A 27638-nucleotide genomic window follows, 5' to 3' on the forward strand; every position below is an offset into this window, starting at 1 on the left:
ATTACGTTGTCAAAGCTGATACAAAAACGGAATTTTAATGAAAAAGAATGTAATGATGACATTAAATAGAAGACTTAGGGTTAAAACTCATTCATGATACCCCTGTGCTAAAGTGATGCTTGTCATTTTTTGCATGGTTTCTTACTCTTGAAAACACATTTTTACATTGAAGCAATCACAAAATATATTATTTTGAAATCTGTTTTTATTTGACATAGATTGCTCCACATTTCTATATTATCTTAAAAAAGATTATATTTATCTTATATTTCACTGATATATCTTTATTTAAAATTTCTGTTTGATTATTTACATTATTTTGGATACTGGAAATAACTGTATTGAACATCTTTCTTTATCTTTTTGCTTTTGGATGAATTATTTTAGTTTAGGTTCCTTGAAGTGAATTATTTGAGTTAAAAGATTAGTGTATTTCTATGGTTCTTGCTAAATTGCTTTATAAAAGGGTGATACCCATTAATAAGAACGAAACGTGTGTGCCAGTTTCCCCACAGATTTGCTCCTATTGATGAGAGTTCACTGGTGATAATGTTGCTGGTGATATTTAAATGAAATAGTGCTATCATTATGATATGAAACAGTGTCTCATGTTGCATTTAATTTGCATTTCTTTGGTTTTCAGAGAAGATGAATATTTTCTATGCATATCCTTAGGATTAGTGTTTATTCTTAGGTGAGTCATTTGTTTCCTACACCTCTACTGTGAGGTCTTCAATGTCCCAAAAGAAGACCTTCATTTCTACATGGAAGTACAAAAAAATAGAAGTAAATATAGTAAGAGGACATGTGCGTTGGCGCTAGCTCTTCACCTGAAGCCATGCAGTGTTTACCCATTGGCATTTACCCATTGGCATGGCATCACTTGTGACATGTAAAAAGTGATTTCCTTTCCAATTTTGTTTGGTCTGTCCCAGAAATGTGCATGAGTAAGAGTTATGACTTCCGTCTACCTTTGATCAATTTTTGCATCGATTTTGTAGACTGTATCCCTGACATGATCTCCCTTCTTAGAAATGTGGGCCCTCTTTAACAGGGGGTTTCAGGCAGGAGTTGGGAAGGCTGAATCCAAACATGACCACATTATTGGCAGAAGAACACTGAGCATGTGTCCTCTAGGTCAGTGCGCCCACACTGTCATCTTCTTACAGGAATGATGACACCATACCCTGAAGCACTGGCAATCTCCCGAGTGCTCATGAACGGTCTGCAGACAGTCTTGTTATTTTGAAGTTTTTACCATTGAAATTGTTAAACTTATATACAAAAGTAGAGAATAGTACTATGAATCCCTGTGTATCCATCATTCAGCTTCACTAATTATCAATTTATGGTGACATTATTATTTATAATAATAGTAATGCTTAATGTGATTAGGGCTGTGCCCTTCATTTTCTGTGGCAGAGCTAAAGTTGTGACTTACTGTCTTTATATTCTCCATTTCACTTGATGTAGTAGCTGGCAAATAACAGTTGTTCAGTAATTATTAAAAGAATTCGCTTGTTTTTCTACTCTTCCATTCATCAAACATGGAGTACTTCTTATGTGCACCGTGCTACATTCTGGGATATAAAATTGAATAAGCAAATCTTGGTCCATGTTTTACAAGATGGAAATGGTCTTTCAAAGATATTTACTGTCCCATATTTTTATATTTCCTTTTTAATAAAGAAAATGGATTTCTGCAGTGTTGACAGAAGTGCAGTGAATTCTGATGAAAGGACTATCTCTATATCATAGTTACTCCTAAGTCTGTTTGTGGCAAGCTGTTTATGTCAAAGGTGATGTGTCTTGATTAACATTTGTCTGAATACTTGCAGTGTTTAAAACTTGTGAGCAATTCAGTTTTTACATTTCATCACTTTCAAAGGAGAGTGGAATGGAAGAGTCTATGTGACTGGTTGTGGTTGGTCTTATGAGAAAATATCTGTGTATCTGTCATTAGGGATATTTTTTGTGATCTCGGAGGGACTGGAAATAGGAGGCTAGCCTAGGGTGGAGGAGTAAAGTGGTGAGATTTGCCTTTGTGGAGATTTTAGTCCTCGTTGTTAAAAACAACTGGAAAACATCATGTGTGATTTTCTGAATTACCGCAATCTAGCTTAGATCTTTTTCATAAAGTAACGCAAAGTATTTCACAGCTGATTTGTATAGCCCTGGTTAACTTGAGCCTAAACCACCAGGAAGCATTTTTTTTTAAAATCAAGCCTTCTAAAACTAGCTTATACGATCCCCAAATAGCCCCGATCTAATAACTGGAAAGTATATTACATGAAATTCAGAATTTTTAAAAGATTTTATTTATTTATTTGAGAGAGAGAGAATGAAAGAGCATAGAAGGGGAGGGTCAGAGGGAGAAACAGACTCCCTGCGGAGCAGGGAGCCCGATGTGGGCACTCCAGGCTTATGACCTGAGCCTAAGGCGGTGGCTTAACCAACTGAGCCACCCAGGCCCCCTGAAATTCAGAATTTCTAATATTGCTCTGGAGTATAGTAAGTTGAGGAAGATAATTCTTTTTAAGTAGAGTTCTATTGATGAAGGTTTTTATGCAATATTATCCATTCAAGTCAATCTAGACTCTGCATAAAGCAGTTTAGAGGAGAGTCAGAGCATTTCCTAGGCGCTCTCCTGTACTTGAGTGTACGATTTAGAAAGTGGACATGACATGGGTATGTGCAGCTGTGTTGGAGGACCTGCTTTATTCTGCTCCAGCAGTTCTCACATTTCCTGGTCTCAGGACACTTGCATACTCTTAAAATAACTGAGGTGTGTAAGAGCTTTTGTTTATATGGCCTGTGTTAATATTTACTGTTAGAAATTAAAACTCAGTAGCTTTTAAAGCATTTATGTATTTGTTTAAAAATAGCAATAAACCCAGTATGTGATTACAAAAATAACATTTTTTCCTTGAAAAGTAACTATGTATTTCAAAACAAAGAAAAATTAGTCAGAGGAGTGGCATCATTTTATAATTTTGCAAATCTGTATAATGTCTAGTTGGTAGAAGACATCTGGATTCTTAGGTCCTCTTGAGTGTCCAGTCTGTCGTGATGTGTGGTTTTGGTTGAAGCATGGGAAGAAAATCCATTTTTCACACAAATACATAGTTAGAAAAGGAAATATTTCAGGACTTTTTTTCAGATAGTTGTGTATATTCTTCTTTGATTCTACAACAGTATTATCTAAGTGGCATTTTCATAAATTTTATTTTAATGTGAAAATCTGAAACCTAATCAGTGAACTTTCCATACTCTCACATGAAAGTCTGTTGGTCTGTTTTGTACTTAGAATAGATATTTTACTGATGCATGACATAATGCTTTGGTCATTTGTGAAATGATAGTTTCCTAGGTTTTACAGATCTTCCAAATATTGATGCATTTCATTGTACATTATCAAAAATCACATTTTAAAATATTCCTACCTATATCATCAGAAAAGTCTTTAAGTATTGAGAAGCTGTCAAGCTCACACACATGCAAACAAGTTTTCCACAATTCTAATTTGTGCTTGAAATATTGAATTTTATCATAGGCAGGATGTACTGCATTTGTTATTCTTGAAGTTGCAGGCTCACTCTGTTCTTTCTTGAGAAATTGTTTGCCATTGAGGCACCTGGGTGGCTTAGTTGGTTTAGCGTCTGCCTTCAGCTGGGGTCATGATCTCAGGTTCCTGGGATGGAGCCCTATGTCAGGTTCCCTGCCAGTGGGGAGTCTGGTTCTCCCTCTCCCTCTGCCCCTCCCCCCCGCTCGTGCTCTCTCTCAAAAATGAGTAAATAAAATCTTTTAAAAAGAAAAAAAATGATCTGCCAGAAACTCACGTTTGAATAGCAGTAGCTGGTCTGTCATGCTTGCAAGGAAGAATTATGTTCTGTGAACAAGGCAGCTAGTTGAGCTTGTAACTCGGAACATTGCACAAGTGCTTTTTCTTGAGCAAACTTCATTCTTCAGTATACAGTAGACATGTCTATGTGTACTTCTTATTTCATCCCACAAAATACTAGCCTTTTCTCTTCAAGGTCAGGAGCTTAAAAAACTAATGTTTGCTCTTCCATGAAGGGCATTCTTTAGTGAAGTTGGCACGTGTGTGCGTGTGTGCGTGTGTGTGTGTGTGTGTCTCTCTCTCTCTCTCTCTCTCTGTGGTGGTGAAGAATACAAGTGGTAGCATAGTTCGGTGTGGCTGCCCTGATTCGTGTTTATGAGACGTGAGAACTTTTACCTACCCTTGCTTCTGCATCACCAGTGCAAACAGTATTGTCAGGATGATAATTTTGACCTCTTGACTCCCTGGAAGGCTATCTGGAACCCCAAGGGTTCTGCAGACCACATTGAGGTGATCTAGTCATGCGGGGCACCCTGCCCCTTGCCCTTCCTCTTGTCTTTTGAAACCAACCACAAGGCTAATATCTCTCTCCTACCCTTCGTGCATACTGAGTTCCAGTTTGATGGACTGTATTTTGTGTTACCTCTGGCTTAACTTTTGCTTTTATCACTACCCAGAATGTTCTTGCTCCTGTCACTTTTTCTTAAAATCCTCTTTTTCTTCACATGCCAGCTCAAGTTTTTTACTTCTGTGATTTCTGCTCTCAGGTGGAAGTGATCTTTGCCTCTCTAAACTCTCTCCCTAACATTGTTCACATGTCCCTTATGGCACATGTGGCTTATTTTAGAGATTTTATTTGCAGAATGAAGAATCGTCTACTAATAGCAGATGACTTAGGACCAGTGACTGTCTTACTCATCTCACAATACTTTACAGTGTTTGAACTTAGTGAATTATTGCAGAGTGAGTGAAATAATTCTGCCAATATTTGGTTGTTGCTGTTTACCAGGAATCGTTCTGAGCACTGAGTACTACAAGCCAGGCTGATATGACCCTGCACTCATGGGGCTTACTTTCTCTTAGAAACTCGTTCTTTCTGCCTTTATAGAACTTAAATTAACAGTGTGAATAAATCCACCAATTTCTTGTACCTTTGAGATTTATTTAGGCTAGAGGAGCCTTTGAGAAAGAGATCATTAAGTCAGAGTAGCCTATCTACATCAGTCCTTACTGACCACTTAATTCAGTGAGGGAATTGCAGGCATTAAGAGAAACTGAAGACTTGATAGAAAAATGAATTTTTATAACCTGAATTTTTTTATATGCAAGTATTACATGCCATGGCCCATAAACTTCTATTTCTTTTTTGCCAGAGTTGCATCTAGTTATATTAGTTAGTAAATGAAGGAGGGAGGAGCCTTGAGGATGGAATGTCTAAAGATTGTGGCACTGTTTTCGATATACAGCTTTTGTCCTTTTTATGTTTATGTGTCAGATAGGATTCTAGGAAAGATCTGTTTAGTGTATATCTGTGTGAGACAGGTTTTATTTTAATGTTTGGGGTTTTTGGTTTCCTCCTTTTCTCTTTTAGGCATTGACAAAGGATCCCCAGGATTATCCTGATAAAAAAAGCCTACCTCATGTACATGTTGCCCTCTGGATGAATTCTCAAGGAGGCAGAAAGGTGAAAGCTGGAGATACCGTGTCGTATGTCATCTGTCAGGTAAACTGTAGCAATTAATAAGACTCCTGGACCCCATAACCCAAAGTAAAACTCAGATCACCACAGTGTCTTATTTAATGGTCTTCCAAATAATTGATGTTGTAAAGAGATGGGTTAGTCTGGTTGGTTTTATAACATTTGAAGCATTAGAGGTATGGTGCATTTTACTAAAATTTTCATAAAACCTTTAAGACCAGTGTCCTGGTTTACTGAAATTGTTTTGGTGAGACAGATGCATAACAGTAGGTACTGTTTCAACCCTTAATTAACTTAAAAATGTATGTAAATTTGGTCATATGTCCAGCAGTAGTCCATTATCATTCCTTTTGCCACAGATTCCATTATGAATACTTAGAATAAGAGAGTAAATACATTTTCCCTGACTTATGTTCTAAGAGTTACTTAAGAAAAATGTGAAGTGCTTGTTAATATGGAGAAAGGTACGAGACCCCCAAAAACATACCTTAGGAAGAAAATGCAAATGATCTCACGGTTTGTTTGTTGTATTTTGAGTGGAGGGGGGCCTAGAACCCACCTCCTTGCCTTCTGCCTCTTCTGTGTGGCACCTCTGAGGAACCTCTACCCTTTCTGGAACACAGGTTTAAACCACTAACCAGTTTCTTTGGAGAGTAGCATGCCTCTGACAGGGATGAGGAGAGAGCGTAGGACACAAGAGCAGTTTTTTTCTTTGAAAGCACTTAACTCCGGTTGGAACAAAGAAGTCTCATCTCTTCCTTTTGGGGAAAAAAAAGTCACAGCCTCTATCCAAATTCTTTAAAATTACTGTGGTGTGGCCTCTGCCTTCAGCTCAGGTCATGATCCCAGAGTCCTGGGATCGAGCCCCACATCAGTCTCTCTGCCTACTTGTGATCTCTGTCAAATAAATAAATAAAATCTTTAAAAAAAATAAAAATAAAAAATAAAATTACTGTGGTGTGGTATACTTACCAAAAGGCATAATTCGTCTGTGTTATAAGACTTTCTTTTTAATTAATTAATTATTGCAGTTTGTTATTACTGTAAAAAATTAGATAAGCCTTAAATTTCATTGCATTATGATGTATCTTTGTCAAACTACAATCAATGTGTTTTTAAATCATTGTCTTTTCAGAATTTAAAAATTATCTGCTATTATCTGTTCGGTACTGTGGGTGATGTACATAACAAATGATTTAAGTACATGGACAGGAATCATACTTGACTCTGTCTCCCTCCTAGGGTTACCCTTGATTAAGAACAGTTACAGAAAGCCAGTTCCTGCAGGAAAATATTTCCATAAATGTCTGACTCGCTCAAGCCCTTAATGTGCTTTGCATATTGCCTCTGACAAGTCTCATCTCAAAAAAACAATTTTCATATTATGCAAATAAAGATTTTGGTAAATAGGCTAGCTTTTTTTTCACTTACGACTTCACATACATGGAAAAGCTCTTAGATTATTAATGACAGGAGCAGATGGCAATATAGCTTTGAAAAATTAAATAGGTTCCATGAAATAACATCTAATAATGAAATCCAGTCACAATTATGTTTTGGCTAAATCTGGAATGGAGATGTATGGTAGTGTGATCGATAGATTTAAAAGTCAAGGTTATGTTCCTTGAAGTCTAGATATTAGGTATTATGATCTCTTTTTCCCAGGTCTTAATGAGCTCGTAAAGCTCAAAAATTGCTGATGCTGATACAGTATAATAAATCCAGTTTGATGTGTTTTCAACATTTTCCCCATCCACTGGTGCTGGGCCTTAACTTTCTTGCTTCTTAAAACTATAGTTCATGTTTCTTTTTGTTTATGCTTCTCATTGTATACCAAGAAAAGCTGTGGGACTTTTTTTTTTTTAAGATTTTATTTGTTTATTTATCTGACAGAGAAAGTGAGCTCCCAAGTAGGCAGAGAGGCAGGCAGAGCGGGGTCGGGCGGGGGGAGGGGGGGAGCAGGCTCCCTGCTGAGCAGATAGCCCGCTGCGGGGGCTGGATCCCCAGACCCTGAGACCATGACCTGAACTGAAGGCAGAGGCTTAACCCACTGGGCCACCCAGGTGCCCTGAAAAGCTATAGGACTTTAATTTGCCTCTGTCCCCTAACAGTGGGCCAGGCCCACTTTGAGCACATTTCTGAGCCAAAGCTCCCTACCTCTTTTGCTTTTAAGCGCTCAAATTATTCTGTGTCCTAACACAGCCGTATTTTTAGAATGTTTTTTTGAAAATGTATGATGATACACTTTGAAAAGAACAATACTGCTCTAAGCAAAGGTGCCCTCCACAAATAGTCTGTTTCCTAGACAGGTTCTGCTCTGTTTGAAATTTATATTTAGACTGTAGTACTCTAGTGATAATTTATTCTGACTCTACATTCAGATGAGTTCAGAGAGTAAAGGTTTTGGTGTCGGATTTACATTGTAGTCCATCAACTTGTAAAACCTATGTGATTTGCTGAGATCTCAGATCAACTTCCACTTGTTGGTTAAGTTTTAAACCTCAATTATTAGTAGCTTTCATTAGACATAATTAGCATAAGGTGTGCCCTTAACATAATTGTTTTAAGGGGGCCACTTGTCACCCATTTTTTCCGTTAGTTTCCTACTAAAGATGATGACGTAGTTTTGCAGTTAAATGCTCTACCACTGAGCTATCCCCCGGACGACATAGTTTTGAATGAATTGACTGCACCTGGTTGTCTCTGTGAAGTATGTACTTTGTGAAGTTCACAAATTAACTACATAGGCTCTTCAAGGAAGACCAACATTGCTTCTGAATCTGATTTTAAAGGTGTACACCATGCGTTATTGCATATACCATCGGATCTTGCTAGGTTTGAGAATTAGGTCTGTGAGAGATATATGTTATGTCATGGCTTGGATGTTTTTCCAACATAGCACAGCAAAACCTGTCTTACCAATTCTTTTGGCTTTAGTCATGTTTGGGCTCAGGTTTTTTAAATACAGTAAGAAATATGTTTGGGTCAGTGTTAAAACTGGTCCTTCATGTGGTTATTTAAAATAAAAACTTTTTTTTAATTATTTACTTATTTGACAAACAGAGATCACAAGTAGGCAGAAAGGCAGGCAGAGAGGAGGAAGCAGGCTCCCCGCTGAGCAGAGAGCCCAATGCGGGGCTTGATCCCAGGACCCTGGGATCATGACCTGAGCTGAAGGCAGTGGCCTTAACCCACTGAGCCACCCAGGCACCCCTAAAATAAAAGCTTTCTTAACTGAGGATATGCTTAGAAATTTTCAACTGCTTTTTAAAAAAACTTGACTTAATGTGAGAACATCGTCTAATGATATATTGGAAAGTAACTCACATGCTTTTAAAAAAAATTTGGCTGTAGAAATTTGACTTTCTTCAAAGATATTATTTATTTATTTGAGAGAGAGTGAGCAAGGAAGCACAAGTTGGAGAGTGGGGCAAAGGGAGGGAAAAGCAGACTTCCCACTTAGCGGGGAACCTGATAGGGAACTCGATCCCAGGACCCTGAGATCATGACCTGAGCCAAAAGGCAGACACTTAACTGAGTGAGCCACCCAGGTGCCCCTGTATAAATTTGATTTTTATTCACCATTACAAAATGGTAAACTTAACATTGCTATATAATCTTTATTTTGGTGGGGGGTCAGAGAGAGAATCTCAAGCAGGCTGTATACCTAGCACAGAGCACAATGCGGGGCTCAATCTCCTGACCCCGAGATCATGACCTAAGTTGAAATCAAGATTCAAATGCTCAACTGACTGAGCTACCCAGGCATCCCTCAGTATTGTTAGGACAGACCAGTTTAAAAAAAACAACAACAACAGCAGTCCTGTAAATTGATCAGGTTTCAAGCATTAGTTAATGAAGTCAGTCTGAATATAGTTGAAGTGTGTAAAGACACTGCCCAGGGATTTTTCACCCTCTTTTTGTCATTGACTGTCATCTTACTCCCATCTAATAATTCAGACTTTGCAAAGGGCAACAATTAAAGGTGATGAATTCTGCCTAATTTCTTTTACTGTGTTGTGAACTCCTGAAATAGTTATTTGACAAGTCTTTTAATCCACACTTTGCTTTCTAAGTATCTCATTATATCCTAGACCATGTAGGACCTAGTTGATAAACATCCCAGTTTGTTTCCATCAAGACCCTTGCCAGAGAAGGAGGTCCCTGCCTCCAGTCTGAGGATAGCGGTGTGCAAGTAGCCTCTGCTTTGGGCTGGGTGCTGAGCTGAGAAGCGGCCGATTGTAGCAAGAATGAAAGAAAAGGGTTCATGCTATCCATTTTGCAGAGCAGCTTAGCACTGTGAACAGTCAAAATTGACTAGTCTGAATATTAAGTTCTGTTGTTGTAGAGAAAGAAAGGTGGAGTGAGTTGTCAGATATTGGCCCAGTAGTGTGATAACTTTTTTTTTGAATCACAGATGATGATGACCTCACCCACAGGGCTGTATATGAACGAGTTACATGGAATTACACAACTTTTATTAAGAGGAAGACTTTGAAAAGATCCTCTTCACCCCATCTTCCTTTCCTTTCCTTGAGGAGAACCGTGTAAACAGTGCAAATTGGCATATCCTTCATTCCACTGGCCAAATATTTTACTTCTAGAGCATTACCACTCCACCAAGATAGCTCATTAGTTTTATTCCTATCTATTATATCTTGTATGTAAGTTACTGCTCTGTGGGTTTCATACCCTTTCTTTCCCCTTGCTCATTTGCTTCTCAATACATAAAGCTCTCATAAAAAGTATGACCCCTGGGGCCCTTTAAGATGAGATTATGACTAGAATTCTTGCATGAAGGGGTTATAGTAAAAGGACCACCCATGTTTTTTCTCATCATTCCTAAAAGACCTTTCTGACTAGACTAGTAGTTAGCAAGTCTTTCAGTGTGCTTCTGTGATATGGCAGGTGGAATTATTTAATCTAGTCATGCCATCTTGTTGGTTTCATGTTTCAACAAAAAATAGAACGCAACACATGCTGGATTTACATTCTTGGACAGTGGGTGACGTGTTTTCCTTGACCTTCCTACTCTTAGATACATATGAAATGTTCACCAATAGGTCAAAAGGACTTTTTGGTGTTTGGAATGAATATATAAAATTTGAATCATTGTCCATCTTTTGGGGCAAGCATGTTTATAGTGTGATTGAATTTCCTACGGCTTTACCTGTACTATGTCCTTTTGTAGGATGGGTCAAACCTCACTGCAGGTCAGAGGGCCTATGCACCTGAGCAGCTACAGAAACAGGACAATTTAACTATTGACACCCAGTACTACCTCGCTCAGCAGATCCACCCAGTCGTGGCTCGGATCTGTGAGCCAATAGATGGAATTGATGCTGTCCTCATTGCAACATGGTTAGGTAAGTGCCGCCAGCTCACATAGGCTTTTAGCCGGCTTTGCCAGCACCCACAGTCTTCCCTCACCTGTTGTGAGCCTTGTTTATGGGTGTGGTGTGTGTTGAGCACTTCTTTGTTTATAGTTGGGCATTTATTTTGGTGGTTGGTTAGTTAATGTCTACCTCTCTTCATAGACTGTGGACCCCATATGCTTCCTACCTCTATAGCCACGTGCCTGCCCCACAGTAGGCACTCAGTAAATGCCAAGGGAAGAAAGGGAAGGCAAGAGAAGGAATGAAGACATTTTAGGCACAGTTACAGGGTCTGAGCTTACATTGTTGTGGCTTTAATTGGTGAACTTCCATTAATAAGAAGATTGATGGTATTGTGATGGTTGGTTTATCTTGTCTCTGTCTCTAAATGTATTTTTGTATAAAGTGAGAATACACAGCTTTTTTAACATTAAAAAGTTTAATTTTTAGTATTCGTTTCCCTGTGAGTATCCTACTCTTGCTTTATTATAAATTCTTTGAAAACTAGACATGCTGTTACCTTCCAGGAATTAGCTGATTCCTAATTTCTCATTATCCCAAGAGGTGCTGGTCAACTCTAAAACCTCAGCATTTTTTAACTTTTTGCTATGGCACCAGATAGTTATCTCATGCTTAGAAATATATCTCATTACTTGCTCTGATTTCATTTCTGGATGACCAGCATGTCAAGAGTTACATTGATTTAAGATGTCTACTCTATCCCATTGTATGCAAAGATGAATATTTTTAGAATACTGCCTAATAAAGTCCTTAGATGGCACCTCACTTCCTATAAGTAAAGTCCAAATGCAACTGACATCTCACAGTCTTTAACTCTGGCAGTTGCAAACTCTGACTTTGGAACTCAATCCTGTATTTCTAGCGTTCTTTCTTAATCGGTGTACTTAGGGATCCCCTAAATAAGTCATTGCTCATTCTGTCCCTGCTTCATGGAAAATTCTCCCCCTCTTCCCATTAAAATGTCTGGCTTAGACATGGGCTTTGACATCATAGGGACTTGGGCTTATATGCTGGTTCTGCTATGCAAAAGCTCTGTGGCTTTTGCAAACCTCTAAACCTTGATCTAAGCCTTGGTTTCTGGAATTATAAACTGCAATTGCTCTGCGGGAGCAGTAGAATGATGCACATGCAGTGCTCGGCGCAGGCCTGGAGCAGAAAGATCACTCAGTATGTGTTGTTAGCAGCCACTTCCCACTCTCTTGCCAGGCTTCTGCATACGTGTGTCCACACTCCTCCAGTCCATATGATTTGTACATAGTTTCATTGAAAAGAATGAAATCTTGCCATTTGCAAGGACATGGATGGAGCTAGAGTGTATCATGCTAAGTGAAGTAAGTCAGAGAAAGACAAATACCATATGATTCTACTCATGTGGAATTTAAGAAACAAAACAGATGAACATATGGGAAGAGGAGGAAAAAAAAAGGGAAGCAAACCGTAATAGATTTGTAGCGATAGAGAACTGAGGGTAGATGGATGGAGGTAGGTGGGGAATGGGCTAGATGGGTGATGGGTTTTAAGGAGGACACTTGTGTTGAGCACTGGGTATTGTATGTAAGCGATGAATCACTGAATTCTACTCCTGAAACCAATATGACACTATATGTTAACTAACTGGAATTTGAAAAAAAAATTGAAAAGGAAACATTTATACATAGTTAATGCTCACTATGCATGTGTGGACTGGGATTGGACACATGAATAAGTCACATGTTTGCCATCCTGTCCCTGCTGAGTATTTTTCTGAGCTCCTGCCTGTCAGCCCTGACTCCCCTGCCCCCACCATTGTCTGCTCTGGAAGTAGAAACTCATTTTTTATATTTGCCTAAGCAAAACTTCATGAGGAAGATAAAATCTGTTACCCAAATTGTCCTAAAATGTGTTCTCCAAGTTGAGTTGTATTTGATGTGTTTGCACACCCTCAGCTGGAAGGAGGGGAGTGTAAATGCTGGATACTTCTTAGCTTCCTCCTTTTTTCTTGCCCCTGCCTTGGGTGCTTACTCTGTGGGATACTGTAATAAGTACTTTGCATATGTTGTCTAATTTCATCTTTGCACCAGCCTCATAAGGGTCTGTTCTATTCGTTCCATTTTACAGGGAAGGAAGCCAAGGCTTAGAAAGATCGCTAACTTGGTCTTGTTGCGTAGCTCATAAGTGGCTGGCTGTGGTCAGATGGAGACCCAGATGTCTGTGACTCCACATCTTGTGCTCCTCACCACTGTGCTGAACACGCTACTTCTGTTCTTCTCTCGAGAGCCTCTAACAGAGGTCCCCAAGCAGGCGTGGATGTGAAGTAGCGGGAGCTTCATTTTCTTTACATTCCCTCTTCTCCCCACTGCACCCCCTGGACCAGTAGCCACCGCCTCCCTGGCCCCCAGCATACACACCAAAACCCCCTGAGTGGAGCCATTTCTTTAAAGAGTACATCTCACCAGTTTTTCTGTTTGCATCACCAAGAACCTGGCCTAGGGGCTGAGTGCTACCCTTCACTTCCTTGGTTTTAAATTTCCCCGTGGCCCAGCGCTGAGTGGGAGTAGACGGAACAAGCGCCATCTCACGGGGACATGTCAAAGTAAGAGCACAGCCTTGTGTCTGAGCCAAAGAGCAGTCGAGTGAAGGGTGGTGGAGCCTTCCCAGGGGTAGCCTGATGCCTGCTCAACACTGGTCACAGAGGGGACCACACTGATTCTATTGGTTCTAGAGTCAGATTTAAGGTAACTACAAATTAAACAGTGGGCAGATTTTGACTTGCTTAAGGACAAACTTTATCCTAATTGCAGCTGCCTACAGAACCAGTTTTCAAAAATGATTTTCAAAGCTGGTAGCCTCATGAGACCTGTCTTCAGAGGGTTCATGTTATTACTGACCAGTCTCAGTCCACAGTGGGAGCCATCCATGCTTGTGCACAGTCTTGCCCAGTCCCCCCCGCCACCACCCCCTCTCCCCAGCCCTGACCTGTAGCCTCTTGTTGCCAGGTAGCCAGTCAGAGCTCCTGGAAGAATCTCTGTCTTCAGCTCTCAAGCAGTTATGGCTACACACCTTTTTATCTTTGATTTTTATCTTTTGCCACTTGATAGCAGTTCTTACACTGAGGACCCGTGAAGTTGTCACTGTGCTGTGCTGTCCCCCTCCTCCCCCATTTGGGCGCTTCTCCTGCTGCACCTCCTGCCATCACCAGTGGTATCCACCCATCTACCGGCATTAGTGCAAAATCCTGGAGTCCTTTATCTCTCCCTTTTTTCGCATACGAGGTCCACGTTAGTGGATCGCAGGACAGCAAATGCCAGTTACCATAAAGATCTGTAGAAAGCGTGGAAGGTCTCTAGGCAGCTCTTTGCAGGCATTTGCTCCCTACCCTGTGCCAGAGCCACATTGTGATCTGCATCCTTTATTCCTACACCCCAAGTCAAAAACCGTGGTGGCTGTTCTTCACTAGAGGATTTGAGGCCCCTGTTCCCAGTTCTCACTTAGCCTGTGGTTTTAGAGAGGAGGAGGGAGGAGGTGGGAAAGTGGTGGGGAAGTAAGGGGAGTGTTAGGGGGTACATGGTTTCTAAGAGGTGCAAGCTGTAGGCATAAAATTACTGTAATTTGTTTTTAAAATCCTAAATCTGTTTTCTTTATATAAAAAAAAACTGCAGTTAGTGAACTGACACTGTTAAATAAGTTGAAGTGTACAAATGTATACATAAAATACAAGCCCTCCAACTGCCTAATCACAGACATAAAATAATTCTCTTGCTTTTAATGTAGTTTTTATCTTTGACTAATGAAATGTATTACAGTGTTGAAACTTCAGTGAAGTTTGATACTTTGTCCTTTTAGTCAGTACAAAGAAATCAGGAATAATGGCATAATTTCATTTAGGGAAATTAGTAAGTTCATGATTTTTTATTTTTAAGACTCTTTTGTGGAGAACAAGTATATTTTTCAACTACCTTTTTCTTTTTCTATTGCTTTTATACTGCTTTCCTTGAAATGAAAGGCAAGCATCAAGTGTTGGTTTTATCCTGTGGCTTCACTTTGGAAATTCTCCGACTATTTTTCTCCCTATCAAGACACCTCCTGAAGTCTGTCTGGTGGCATGTTGCATGGCCAGGTGTTCTGTATGTGAAGGCCATTTTAGTGAAAAGGAGAGAGGATAGTCTATTAAGTAAGTGAATGAATAAGTGTGTTGAATTGAAGGAGAATAATTTGTTCTCTCTAATAACTAATGGTCCTCATTATCCCACAGTAAAATGTGTATCATTTTTCTGAAACCCATGTAAGATTATTGCTGTGGGTCTTAAATAAAGCAAAATTTTACTCTTTTCCGTCTGTGAATGGAAAAAAAATACAGTATTACTCTTCTTACACAATAGCCCAATGGGAAACGTGGCCACTAAAACTTGGAACTCTTAGCTTTTGTTCTCCAGATCGCAGGTTTTTTCCTCCTCTCTTGTTCTAATGAAAGCTCTTTATCGTCTGTGGAGGAAATATTCACAGTATGCTTCAGCATCCAAGTAGTCTTCTGTACCTGGCAAAACAGGCCAGTGATAAGGATAGTCTAAAGTTCATCCTTGAATTTCATCTTTTAATAAATTTATATTTCATGCATAACAGTACTTAGAATTACATAATTCATCCAATGAACAGTGATTTGTAGAATAGCTGTCAAGTACATTTCTTCATGGTCACTGGTAGATTGCAGGCACTTGGCTACCTGGGCAGTTTTCTCACTGGTCCTGAGAAACTGGATTTTGGGAGAACATGAGAATTTAGAACTTAATCTCTGAAAGTAGGGCTTAACACAAGACAGAGTCTTCCTGGATTAAATTGGAAAGTAAAGATTCCCTTTTTAAAAAATGGTCCCATACCACACGGGTTACAGAAGGCATTTTTTTTTTTTGTCAATAGACAGGGTCCATTAATATCCAAGAAATAAATGCAACAGCAGGCCAAGCAGTATTGGAGGTGCTTTAAGCAGGCCCCAGGGAGACAGACCTACAAACGATGCTGGGGAGAGGGTGGGTAAGACACAGGTGGTTGGGAATAGGGTGATAGCACCCACGCACGCCTCAGGGATTTCTTTGTGATAAGACTCTCGCCTTTTTCAGTTAAGCTCTTAGAAGAATGTACACACATGACCATCATTTGCAAACCTTAAATATTTTCTATACCATAATTAATAAAATTTTAAAAGTAAGATCACACCAGATGCAAAACAGGATATTATCTTGTCAGCTGATAAGAACCATCTCTTCCAGGATGGAGCGCCATTCCATTCACATCATCAAATGGATCACGCTCCCAGCCTACTTTTGCATTCATTGAATAGATTAACGTTGAAGACCTGCTGTGCTCAGCATCATAATGGGCACTGTGAGGGAGATGAAGATGAGTAAGCCATGGCTCCTTCACTCAAATTACACCCCAGTCCATTTAGTCGATTTCACTGTTGTGGGGAAGTCTAGTGGGCAGTACAGTTCATGTCCCAAAAAAGGTAAAATAGAGGATTTCAGGTACTCAGGGGAAGCAGAGACCACTTGTGGCTGGGGCCACCAGGGAAGAGTTTATGAAGGTGTTGGGATTTGGGGCATTATGGGAATGCACTTTGAAGAAGCCAATGTGGCCTTGGGAATGGTTGCCTGTTCCGACCTTTCATTAGTTCTTCTAGCCCATTGCTGAATGGCCGGAGCCCCGACCTCCACGCTGGTGACCCAGACCATCTCAACCACTCCATGTGGCACATGAGGGCCTGCAGTGACACTACTCACCTAAGTCAGGCAAGAGACCCCAGAGACTTTGAGCCAATCTGGGGCATGTTTAGGATAATCACTGGGACTAATACTGTCCTGGTTTTGTAACACTTGGAATTTCCAGGAAAAAATGGGAATTTCTCTCATGTGTAAGTTAGGTCAATTTTTAAAAAATTTTAACTTCAGGGGCGTCTGGGTGGCTCGGTGGGTTAAAGCCTCTGCCTTCAGCTCAGGTCATGGTCCCAGGGTCCTGGGATCGAGTCCCACATCAGCCTCTCTGCTCAGCAGGGAGCCTGCTTCCTCCTCTCTCTCTCTCTGGCTGCCTCTCTGCCTACTTGTAATCTCTGTCTGTTAAATAAAATAAATAAAATCTTTAAAAAAATTTAACTTCATTGAGAAATAATTAACAAATATAATTAAATATATTCAAAGTGTACAAAGCGATGATTTTATATACATATACATTGTAGAGTGATTACCAATATCGAGCATTAACACACCTATCACCTCACATAGTTTCCACAGTTACCTTTTTTCACTATGGTGAGAATGCTTAAGGTGTACTCTCAGGAACTTTCAAGTATATGGTGTAGCACTAGTAACTATAGATCAAATTTATTAAAAGATTCTATTTAAGAGAGGGAGAGAGAGAGAGAGCATTGGGTGGGGGGAGCAGAGGGAGAAGCAGACTCCCTGTTAAGCAAGGAGCCCTGTGGGACTCAATCCCAGGACTCCAGGATCATGGCTTGAGCACTTAACCAACTGAGCCACCCAGGCGCCCTGTAGATCAAGTTTTTTAAAAAGATGCATCATCGGGTGCCTGGGTGGCTCCGTGGGTTAAAAAGATGTATCATCTTGGGGCGCCTGGGTGGCTCAGTGGGTTAAAGCCTCTGCCTTCAGCTCAAGTCATGATCCCAGGGTCCTGGGATCGAACCCCGCATCGGGTTCTCTGCTCGGCAGGGAGCCTGCCTCCCCCTCTCTCTGTGCCTGCCTCTCTGCCTACTTGTGATTTCTGTCTGTCAAATAAATAAATAAAATCTTTTAAAAAAAAGGATATCATCTTAATTAAGTATACCAAAATGGCACTTACCAACACTGTGTAGCCTGTAGAAAAATGGGTAAGACATAATAAATGAAGATATCTGAACACAGCATTGTATGCAGATTAAAACGATGTTAAATATATATGTATGAATAAGCCTGGAAAAGGTGAAGGTGGTGAATTATAGCTTCCTTCTTGAAAAAGTAATATTCTTACTAAAAATAAGACAGTTTTTACAAAATCGGAAGAAAAAATGGTTAAACAGTTGCTAACTTCTAAAAAGATGTGTTGGGGTGCCTGGGTGGCTCAGTCAGTTAAGTGACTTTCAGCTTAGTTCACGATCCCAGGGTCTTGGGATACAGCCCCACATCGGGCTCCTTGCTCTGCAGGAAGCCTGCTTCTCCCTCTCCCTCTGCCTGCCTCTCTGCCTACTTAGGCTCTCTCTCTCTCTCTCTCTCTCTGTCTCTGTCAAATAAATAAATAAATAAAATCTTTTAAAAAATACAAAGATGTGTCTAGGGACTTCCAGCCTGGCTGCCCCCTCCCCCCTGCCACATATTTACCAACGTGGCTGGGAAGAAGAGGACTTTGTTGTAAGAGCAGCAATCCTTGGTCTATTATTTTGTGCTATTTTATTTTCCAAGTATTTTTTCAGCATACCCTTACCATCCTCTCTCAGGTTTAAAATTCGGAATGAAAATACTTCCCAAGTTTTTCCTGCCCAGAGGTATATATTTCATTAAGTTAAAGTTCACATTTAGAGCTACCATCAAGTGGTATATATACACAGTGGAATGCTGTGCAGCCATCAAAAAACTGAAATCTTGGCATTTGCAAAGATTTCATGGATGGAACTAGAGGGTATTATGCTAACCAAAATAAGTCAATCAGAGAAACACAGTTATCATATGATCTCTCTGATATGAGGAATTTGAGAGGCAGGGTGGAGGGTCGTTGGGGGTAGGGAGGGAAAAGAAATGAAACAAGATGGGACCCGGGAGGGAGACAAACCATAAGAGACTCTTAATCTCAGGAAACAAACTGCGGATTGCTGGGGGGTTGGGGATAGGGATAGGGTAGCAGGGTTATGGACATTGGGGAGGGTATGTGCTATGGTGAGTGCTGTGAATTGTGTAAACCTGATGATTCATAGACCTGTACCCCTGAAGCAAATAATACATTATATGTTAATTTTTAAAAGCCATTAAAGAAAAGCTATCATCAGGGGCATTAAAACAATTGTGAGAGGTCATGAGGGAGCTACACGTTAGGATTTTTTTTTCCTGTCAACATTTTGGGAGTTGCCTTCTGAAGGACAGTAAAAATCTTGGGAGTTTATTTAACTTAAAGGTTTGGATATTATTTTTTTAAATACTCAGAAATTTTCCGTTTGTGTTATGAAGAGGTTTATTTTTGCCATGAAAGGCAGTTTCAGGTGTCTGCCACTTGTATAGTCAATTGCTTATTTTGAAATTGGATCTACAGTATTCCTGAAATGTTTTATTAGGGAAAATTCTAAACGTGCAGTAGTAGAGAGAATTGCATAAGAAGTCCCCAGGTGCTCACGACCCAGCTTCAGCAGTCTCCAACTGCGGACAAATCGTATTCCTCTTTTCCACCTGCTCTGATTATTTTGAGGTGAAACCTAGATACTGGATAATTTTACCCGTAAATACTGCATTTTACAATTCTGAAAGACAAGAATTCCCCTCCCCTTTCCAGCACAACTACAGTATTTTCACCACTACTAAAAAAAAAAAATTCATCTCATCAAATATCTAATAAGCATTCATATTCCCTGGTTGTATTAAGTGTGCACTTCTTTTAAAAAGCTCCCTGTTTGGATTAGAATCTAATCTGCTTCCATATAATAGTTAATCTTTCCTTTTTAAATTCATCCTTCCAATTTACTTGTTGAGAAACGGGCTGGGATAGGTGGTGGTATCCCATACAATTTCCCTTATTCTGGAGTTTGACGGTTGCATCCTACTGGTATGTTTTAACATGTTCCTCTATTTCCTGTGAAGGGGTGGTTAGAGCTAATGACTTTACTGTATTTCCGTTCAGTTTCTTTTAGTTTTTGCTAATAATGCTTCCTGGGTGATGGTGTGCACATCTGTGAAGAGGTGCATAACGTATGGCTAGAGTCAAACACATTTGGACACAACCTCACAGGTACATCATAAATATTTAGTACTTATTTTCTCACTTTTTTCAACCGAATTTTCTGGTGGTGTAACATACATTTGGACAAAGCACACAAAACCTAACTGAACAGCTTGAAAATTTTTCACAAAGTAAACACATACCAGTGTATTCAGCCCTGAGCTCAAGAAACCTGTATCATTACTACATCCCCATAAAACGCCTCATGCTGCCTCCTAGAAACTGTCCTCTACTCACCCCAGAAAATTACAGGCCTGATTCCTGACATCGTGGGTGAGGTTTTCTTTTTTCTTTTTTTTTTTTTTAAGATTTTATTTATTTATTTGACAGAGATCACAACTAGGCAGAGAGGCAGGCAGAGAGACCGGGGGGGAAGCAGGCTCCCTGCTGAGCAGAGAGCCTGATGCAGGGCTCGATCCCAGGACTCTGGGACCATGACCTGAGCTGAAGGCAGAGGCTTTAACCCACCGAGCCACCCAGGTGCCCCAGGTTTGCTTATTTTTGAACGTGATATAAATTGTGTCTTTGCTCTTTGTGTCTGGCTACTTCCGTTTGTGTTACATTTGTTAGATTCATCCGGTGGTTGTCCTTCATTTCTGTGTAGTATTTCACTGTGTGACTGTACCACACTTGATGACTGTCTAGTGTACGTGCACCTGGGGTTTTTTTCCACTTTTGTGTGATTAGGAATAGTGCTGTTTTGAGCGTTCTTGCCCCTGTCTTCTCTTGGGCAGTTGCATGTATTTCTGTTGGGTATATACTTGGGAGAATTGCTGGGTCCCGGGGCACATGTGTGTTCAGCTTTAGTAGATACTCCTGACTTTCCAAAGTGGTTCAACTGATTTATACATTGTACTCCACATTCTTAGCAACCCTTGATGTTTTGTGTCATCTTCCTTTAATGTGGTGGCATAACGTTGGGATTTTAATTTGTATTTCTTTGATGACAAATGAAGTTGGGCATCTGTTCACATCCTTTATTGGCCATTTGAGTATCTCCTTTTGTGATGTACCTGGTGAAATCTTGGTGTACTTTTTTATTGGGTTGTCTTTTTCTTGTTGATTGGCAGGCATTCCTTAGATATTCTAAACATGCCTCCTTTGGATATGTGTATCACAAGCATCTTCTATTTGGCATTTTTTTTTTCAAGTATAATTTACATGCAACGAAATGCTGCTATCTTAAGAGTATCATACATTCTGTTTATCAAAACGTAGAACTTTTCCATCACCCAGAGCATTCCTATTTTTTTCCTTCTCAGTCAGCATCCCCCTCACAAAAGAAATCACTCATCTTACTTCTCTGACCATAGGTTAGTTTTGCCTATTCTGGAATTTTATATAAGTAATTTCCTACAGTGTGTGCTTTTATGTTCAGCTTCTTTCACTTAGCATGGTATTTGTGAGATTCGTCCACCTTGTGCCACTTATCCGCGGTCATTCTTTTTCTTTAGTGAGTAGTACTCCACGGTAGATTTTACCAGTTTATTCTCTTCATTTTCCTGTTGGGGGACATCTGGATTGTTTACAATTTCTGGTTATTATGAATAAAGCTGCTATGAAAACTCTTGTACAAGACTTTATTTGGATGTAGCACTCACCTTTTAAAAAGTCGTTAAGTATTTTTTCTTTAATCATACTACTCAGTTTATATATTGTTCTCTAAGAAGTCCAGGCACTTTAAAGCCTGGATTCATGCAAAATACAAATGATTTGTTTCCTAGAACAAATTTTTAGAAAAAAAAAAAAGTCACAGTAATATTCTTTTACCTAGTATAGTAGCTTAAGTAATTATTACAAACAACTGCTTGGGGATATTAGTTTCTCTCTTTGCTCATTTGGAATTTCATTCGAATGGATTTTTTCCCTCTTCCCCACTTGTACGGACATATGTAATTGGCCTTACCATAGTTATTTGCATTTGCAGTCATAGAGATCTTGTCCTTTGAAAGAAAATTACTTGGTCCAGTGCCTCAGCCTCTCAACTGAATGCCTTGAATTCAGAACAGTTTAAATAATCCTTGGAAATGGGGGCAGGTGAACATTCATAGAACAGGCATAGCTTACAATATTATGAAGTACAATGGTAGAAAAATTAATTTTGCGCTACATGTCACATTGGAGGTGTGTGTCCTAAATATCTGGTGATCTGAAGTAAAAAAACAGTACTGCTGAGCTCATCCACCCCAATGCCTATGATATTACTTTCTATAAATACATTTTGAAACATGAGAGCTTTGATCTTGTTGCCAAAATAATGTGAGATCCTATAAATTTTCTAATTATAAATGACAGTATTTTAATCTCATTTCACTTTCCTTTCTGTCCCCCCATCCTGCCCCAGCCCCCCCTAAAATGGTGTGACTGTATTACTGCAAGTCACAGGATTGAATTAAAGCACACATCATTTCTGCTTACTGCAGGGAGAACCACGGCTCCTCTTCCCCCAGATAACTACTGTGAGACCCAGGTAGACTACTCTTTCCTTTATTCTGTACTGGACCAAATGAGTGAAGTTACCTGTCAAAATCAGGCTAATAAAAACGGAAGTTCCTTTTCTCAAATAGGGCATAAAATTTGTTTCTTTAAGTGAGTTGTTCAGAGAAAACTCTCAGAAGAAATACGGAATTTGGAATTCAGTTTTGCGTGTCTTCCTCAAAAGATGAATATGATTGCTTGCTGTTTGGTGAGCAGTTTAATATTGGTTACACAGTATATATGACACCTTTGATCATTAACATTTTGCTTTAATGTCTTTTCCAATAACTTTAATTTTGGAGGGATAATTACAAATGCAGTCCCATGTAGCCGCTCTGTTTTACACATTTTAAAATTTAGAATCTACCTCTAGGTGGCAGCACCAGATACTTTTTTTCCTGTCTCACTCAGGCCTTAATGAGTTATGGTATTAAACAGTAAAACTTTTAAGTTCTCCCGAAACTTTGAAATAAGTGCTTGTTGCCAATTCCGTGAGGATTTGGAAACATTAGTTCCTATGTTGAGTAAATTTGGAGCTTGTTTAAGCCTAGATTTTGACCTTTAAAAGAAAGATTACAGCAGCAGTGATCCTTATTTTTTAACATGACATTATGTTTTCTTAAAAAGATTTAATTTAGCCCTCTTTGATTTGCCTGTTGAACTTATAATTGCCCTCCCAACAAAATTACCTTTCTATGACATTTTTATGTAAGTAACTTGTAGAGGGATCATTATATACCCAGTATTTTACGGTAACTACAGTGTCCCCTCCGTTTATAAAATTTATCATTGATCTATGAGCAAGAACGCCGAGATGAAACCCCTTCTTTTTAAAAAAATTCAGCATGGTAATCTGAAGTAACCTGCTATGCCACTTGGCTTTGTTACTGCCATGGGCAGATAAGGGTTGTTTGTGGAATTGGACATTAGAGATTTCATAAGGCCTGATTTTTCAGTGACGTTAGGCCACTTATTGGGTATTTCCCCATAAGCAGAAAGAAGGCCCTTGTCCATTTTTGGCTTACTCAGCAGGCAGGCTCCCCTGTGGCCTCAGGTCCACTAAATAGGCAGAGGCTGGGAGAGTGGCCTAGAGAGAGCCTTCATTGCTTCCCTGCTGCAGGTTGACCCTTTCTGGGTATGTGCAGATCCAGTGTGGTTTCATTCCTGGATTTTTGGAATGTGAAAGAAGGCTACTGTTGAGAAAACCTTTGCTTACTGTTTTTCTTTTTCCTTACTTTTTGAATAGTATTGGTCTGAGAAATTGATGAATAGTCATACCATCAGAGAAAAGGTGAAGTTCTATGGACTCTGAAGTTCTTTTTCATAATTATTGATGAAGCAAAACGTTATGTGAATACAGCTGGACTCACAAATTGTTTCAGGAATTTGCAACTATTACCCTTCACTACAGAGAAGAAATGTTCTCATTCACTGACGTGGCCTTTCTCACTCATTTTCTTGGCCTCTCTTTGTCTTTAAATGGGAAGGTAGACATTCCCACACTCTTCACTAATTTGCTTTTTCTCTTAGGGGATAGGTTATTTGTAAAATAAAAATGTATAGTGCGTCTTGGGGCCAAGTGACCTCAGTTACAGTAATCTATGTCACTAAACAAGAATATTTTCCATTTGTTTTTAATGTGTATTTTTTGTTTTTATTGTATGATCAGATTAGGAAATGCTATTTCAATTAATTCCTACAAAGAGCAGCTATTAACTTGCTCTGCAGTCTGAACATGAGTTCTATTTTTTCAAATGCATAATCGAGTGAATATCGTCTAGATTAAATGATGTTCATCTGCTATTTTATTTTTTCACTCATATGGTATTTATTGCATGCTTATCACATGCTGGGCAGCACTGAAAGAGGTTTTCCTCTAATGTCTGATTTAAACTTCAGAAGTGCCTGGTCGGTGACACTACCTCCATTTCGTAGGTGAGAAAATTGAGACTCATAGTCTCTGGCTTTTTGTCCTTTGTTCTGCACCTTTCCACCGTGTCAGTCAGCCTCAAGTGTAGATGTCACTTGAAAATTGACCAAATATGATTTCGGATCTTGCCACTGAATACATCTCTTTGATTATCTACCTATGCAGCTATTATTAGAGTTAAAATAGTTTTCAGATATTTTTGGTATTTGAATTTTTTGGTCAGTGACTTTTATATTGCTTATTTACCTTTATGCTATAATAAATATGATAGCTTTCCTTAGATTTCTAAAAAGCCTAGAATTCTTAGGGATTGCTAAAGGGTTATTTCAAGGAAATGTTTTGAGATACTGTGTATATTAATTACCTTTACATGTAAATTCAAATGGTATATTTTGACAGATAGGCTTTGACTAAAGGTAAATAAAATTGGCTGGTCTAAAAATGCTTCTTTAAATAGTTTGTGGAAACGAGGTAGCATAAACTACCTCAATCAGTGCATTGATTGATTTCTTGTGTCATCTTGATTGAAATATGGACAGTATATTTCGTTTCAAGATTATCGGGAATGTTTTGGCCTACAGAATCTGTAGATCTGTTGTTTTTGCACATATTTTAAATTTCTGAATTCAGAACACCAAAAAACCATGTCGCGTTTTGTCTCAGATGCTGCTACTGAATTTTAACCACTGAATTAGATTGCACCCTACATGCTGTTAACTACTGAGCCAAGATGGAATCGACCACTGCATTGAAATCAGGGTTAGCAGTTGTATCTGCACTTGAAGGAGTTGTAATAGCATGGAACTTATTTTCTTTAATGGGATTTTTATTCTCTATTTTCAGTTTTAATAGTGAAACTTTGATTTTTAAGAGATTTCTTAATAATACTGCACATTTATTTGAGTTTCTCACTGTAACTGTAAGAAGATAATAAAATCATCCTATAGAAGTAGTTGCTTCTGAACCCAAACATCTGGGGGCATATCTGCATTGCATTAATGCATTAGTGCTGTTACCTTGTTTTATTTAATAAAGTGATCTTTTGTAAAAGGAGAAGTCAGTTGTCCATGTGATGTGAGCCTTTATCTTGAGTTCAGATGGTTGTGTATGTGGTGTATGAATTTAAAATCGTTCCTTTGTGGGCTTTCTTCTTCGGGGTCTTTTTTGTGTACGGGAATTCAAATAATTGTACCTCTCAAATTGTTTTTTCTTTTACATTAATAGGACTCGACCCCACCCAGTTTAGAGTTCATCATTACAATAAGGATGAGGAGAATGATGCCCTACTTGGTGGCCCAGCACAGCTCACTGATGAGGAGAAATACAGGGACTGTGAAAAATTCAAGTGCCCATGCCCCACATGTGGAACAGAGAATATTTACGACAGTGTCTTAGATGGTTCGGTTAGTTGTTTCTTTCTGTTTCTTTTCTTCATTTTGTTAGCCAACTAGCGTAGAGGCCTTTCCTCTCCCACTGTATGTATAAAAAGGGAGGAAAATGTTGCTTTCACGTGTTTCAAGAATTTTAGCATCATGTGAATTCTACCTTCACGACTTCATTTCTGCTTGAAAACTCTTGAGTACACTGTGCTTGAATATTGTTTTTGGCTTCCTAGAGTGGTTGCTTGGCCTTGGTTTTCAAATGGAATCTCTTAAAAATTCTAAAGTACCTTATTTTTTATTGTAATTCCTTAATTAGTAACTTGTATTTCCCCATTCCCAGCCCCAGTGTATTAAGACTTAGAGCAATATTTGCCTTTATCTTAAATCAAATTAATGGGAACTAAGTGTTTTTGGAAAGTTTTTGTTTATCTTTACACATCCCATTTGCCTCCTTTTTGACAAAGGTACTCTGATTATCTTTTCTGCTGTCTTTGCATGTCAGACATTAAAAAAAGTCACAGGGAGACATTCCTCTCAAGAAGTACTGCCAAAAAATGTATCATTGACCTTGGATCAGAACTTGAAACTTAGCCAATTTACTTATTCAACTGCAGTGTTATACATGTACTAGCCATTGGCAAATGACTAGGCAGCAGAACTGTGTAAAACCTTGAAACTGAAAGAAAATACATCCTTTATCTAAATTAAAAGTAATTATTTTAAGTTAATTTGGACAAACAGCAGATGTTTTGCATTTTTTTGAATCAAAACAAAGCAGTCTTTGGAAGCAAGTGCAAGGAAGAGGCAGACACAGATCAGCAATACTTGCTAAATCCTTGAGTTTTGCTTCATTACAGCTGTAAATAAGATAGTTAATTGCATGGAGGCTTGACGACTTGCAGATGGGCTAACTGTGGAAGAGCCGATGTCAAGCTCTGAAATCTCTTCCACCTGGAATTGCTTAGCGTGGCGGGTAGGGTTATGTACCAGATTGGAGCAGGAAACCAAGATGTTTAAGTATCAAGAAGGAAAACAAATGCTCCAGAAACCCCAACAGTTTTCCTATATATTCTATTTGCTTTGTTTTTGCTTAAAACAAAACAAAACAAGAGGTTTTTTTTCCAACTACTAATAGTTAATTCTTTCAAATTTCACTCTTCTTGACTTCCCTTCCCCAAATAATTTTCATTTGGGGGTGGTGGAGAGGGAGGATTACAGAAATCTTAGATTTTCTAAGGAGGCAGTAAGTGCTTGCTTTCTGGTGCAGTACTTAAGTTTTAGGCTTTAATCTTCAAATTAAGTTGCCAATATGAAAGGAAACTAATGTCATTAGTGCGCTTGCTCTGTCTTCAAGTTTGGAATGAAAAAGTAAGAATTCAAAATTTGGATTCATATCTCTAAGAAGAATGTTTATTTCCAGTAGTTTTCGGAGGGAAAATTATTTTATCCATAAAGTCTGTCATATATTGAATGTAAGAACAGAAGTGATTTCAGGGTTTTCCCTTCAACTTGAACTCCATTATTATGGTGGCAACAAGGCAGGAGGTTTGTGTGACTAAGGGGATCTTTGAGAGGACAGTTGTTGAAAAAAAATAGGGTTAAAAGCTCACTAATAAAATGAATTAAGAATATTGCACACCAGGACAGCATGTTAGTTTTTAAGCACAAAAAAATCTTTTCTAGCCTTGCAGTAACCTTTTGTGTATTTGTCTCTTCTGACTTCTGTAGGGAACTGATATGGAGCCCAGCTTGTATCGCTGTAGTAACATTGATTGTAAGGCTTCACCTTTGACCTTTGTGGTACAGCTGAGCAACAAATTGATCATGGACATGAGACGTTGCATTAAAAAATACTATGAAGTAAGTATCCACAATGAATTTCTTACATATGCAGCTTACTTAGATTTGGGTCTTATTTTAAAATAAAACAGTATGGTTTTGTATTCCTGTTTTTTTATGTAACTAAAAT

At 39.0% G+C, this 27638-nt stretch overlaps 1 protein-coding gene across 1 annotated transcript in view; it reads left to right on the forward strand.

Moving 5' to 3' along the window:
• POLA1 (DNA polymerase alpha 1, catalytic subunit) overlaps positions 1-27638 on the forward strand; it is a 304615-nt gene that overhangs the window by 122389 nt on the left and 154588 nt on the right. Inside the window, exons 31-34 of the mRNA XM_045996009.1 lie at positions 5433-5564; positions 10732-10906; positions 25512-25690; positions 27398-27529. Of these exons, the coding sequence (XP_045851965.1) occupies positions 5433-5564; positions 10732-10906; positions 25512-25690; positions 27398-27529 (618 nt within the window). The remainder of the gene's footprint in view (positions 1-5432; positions 5565-10731; positions 10907-25511; positions 25691-27397; positions 27530-27638) is intronic.

The sequence above is a fragment of the Meles meles genome, chromosome X, assembly GCF_922984935.1.
Source record: "Meles meles chromosome X, mMelMel3.1 paternal haplotype, whole genome shotgun sequence".
Taxonomy (NCBI): domain Eukaryota; kingdom Metazoa; phylum Chordata; class Mammalia; order Carnivora; family Mustelidae; genus Meles; species Meles meles.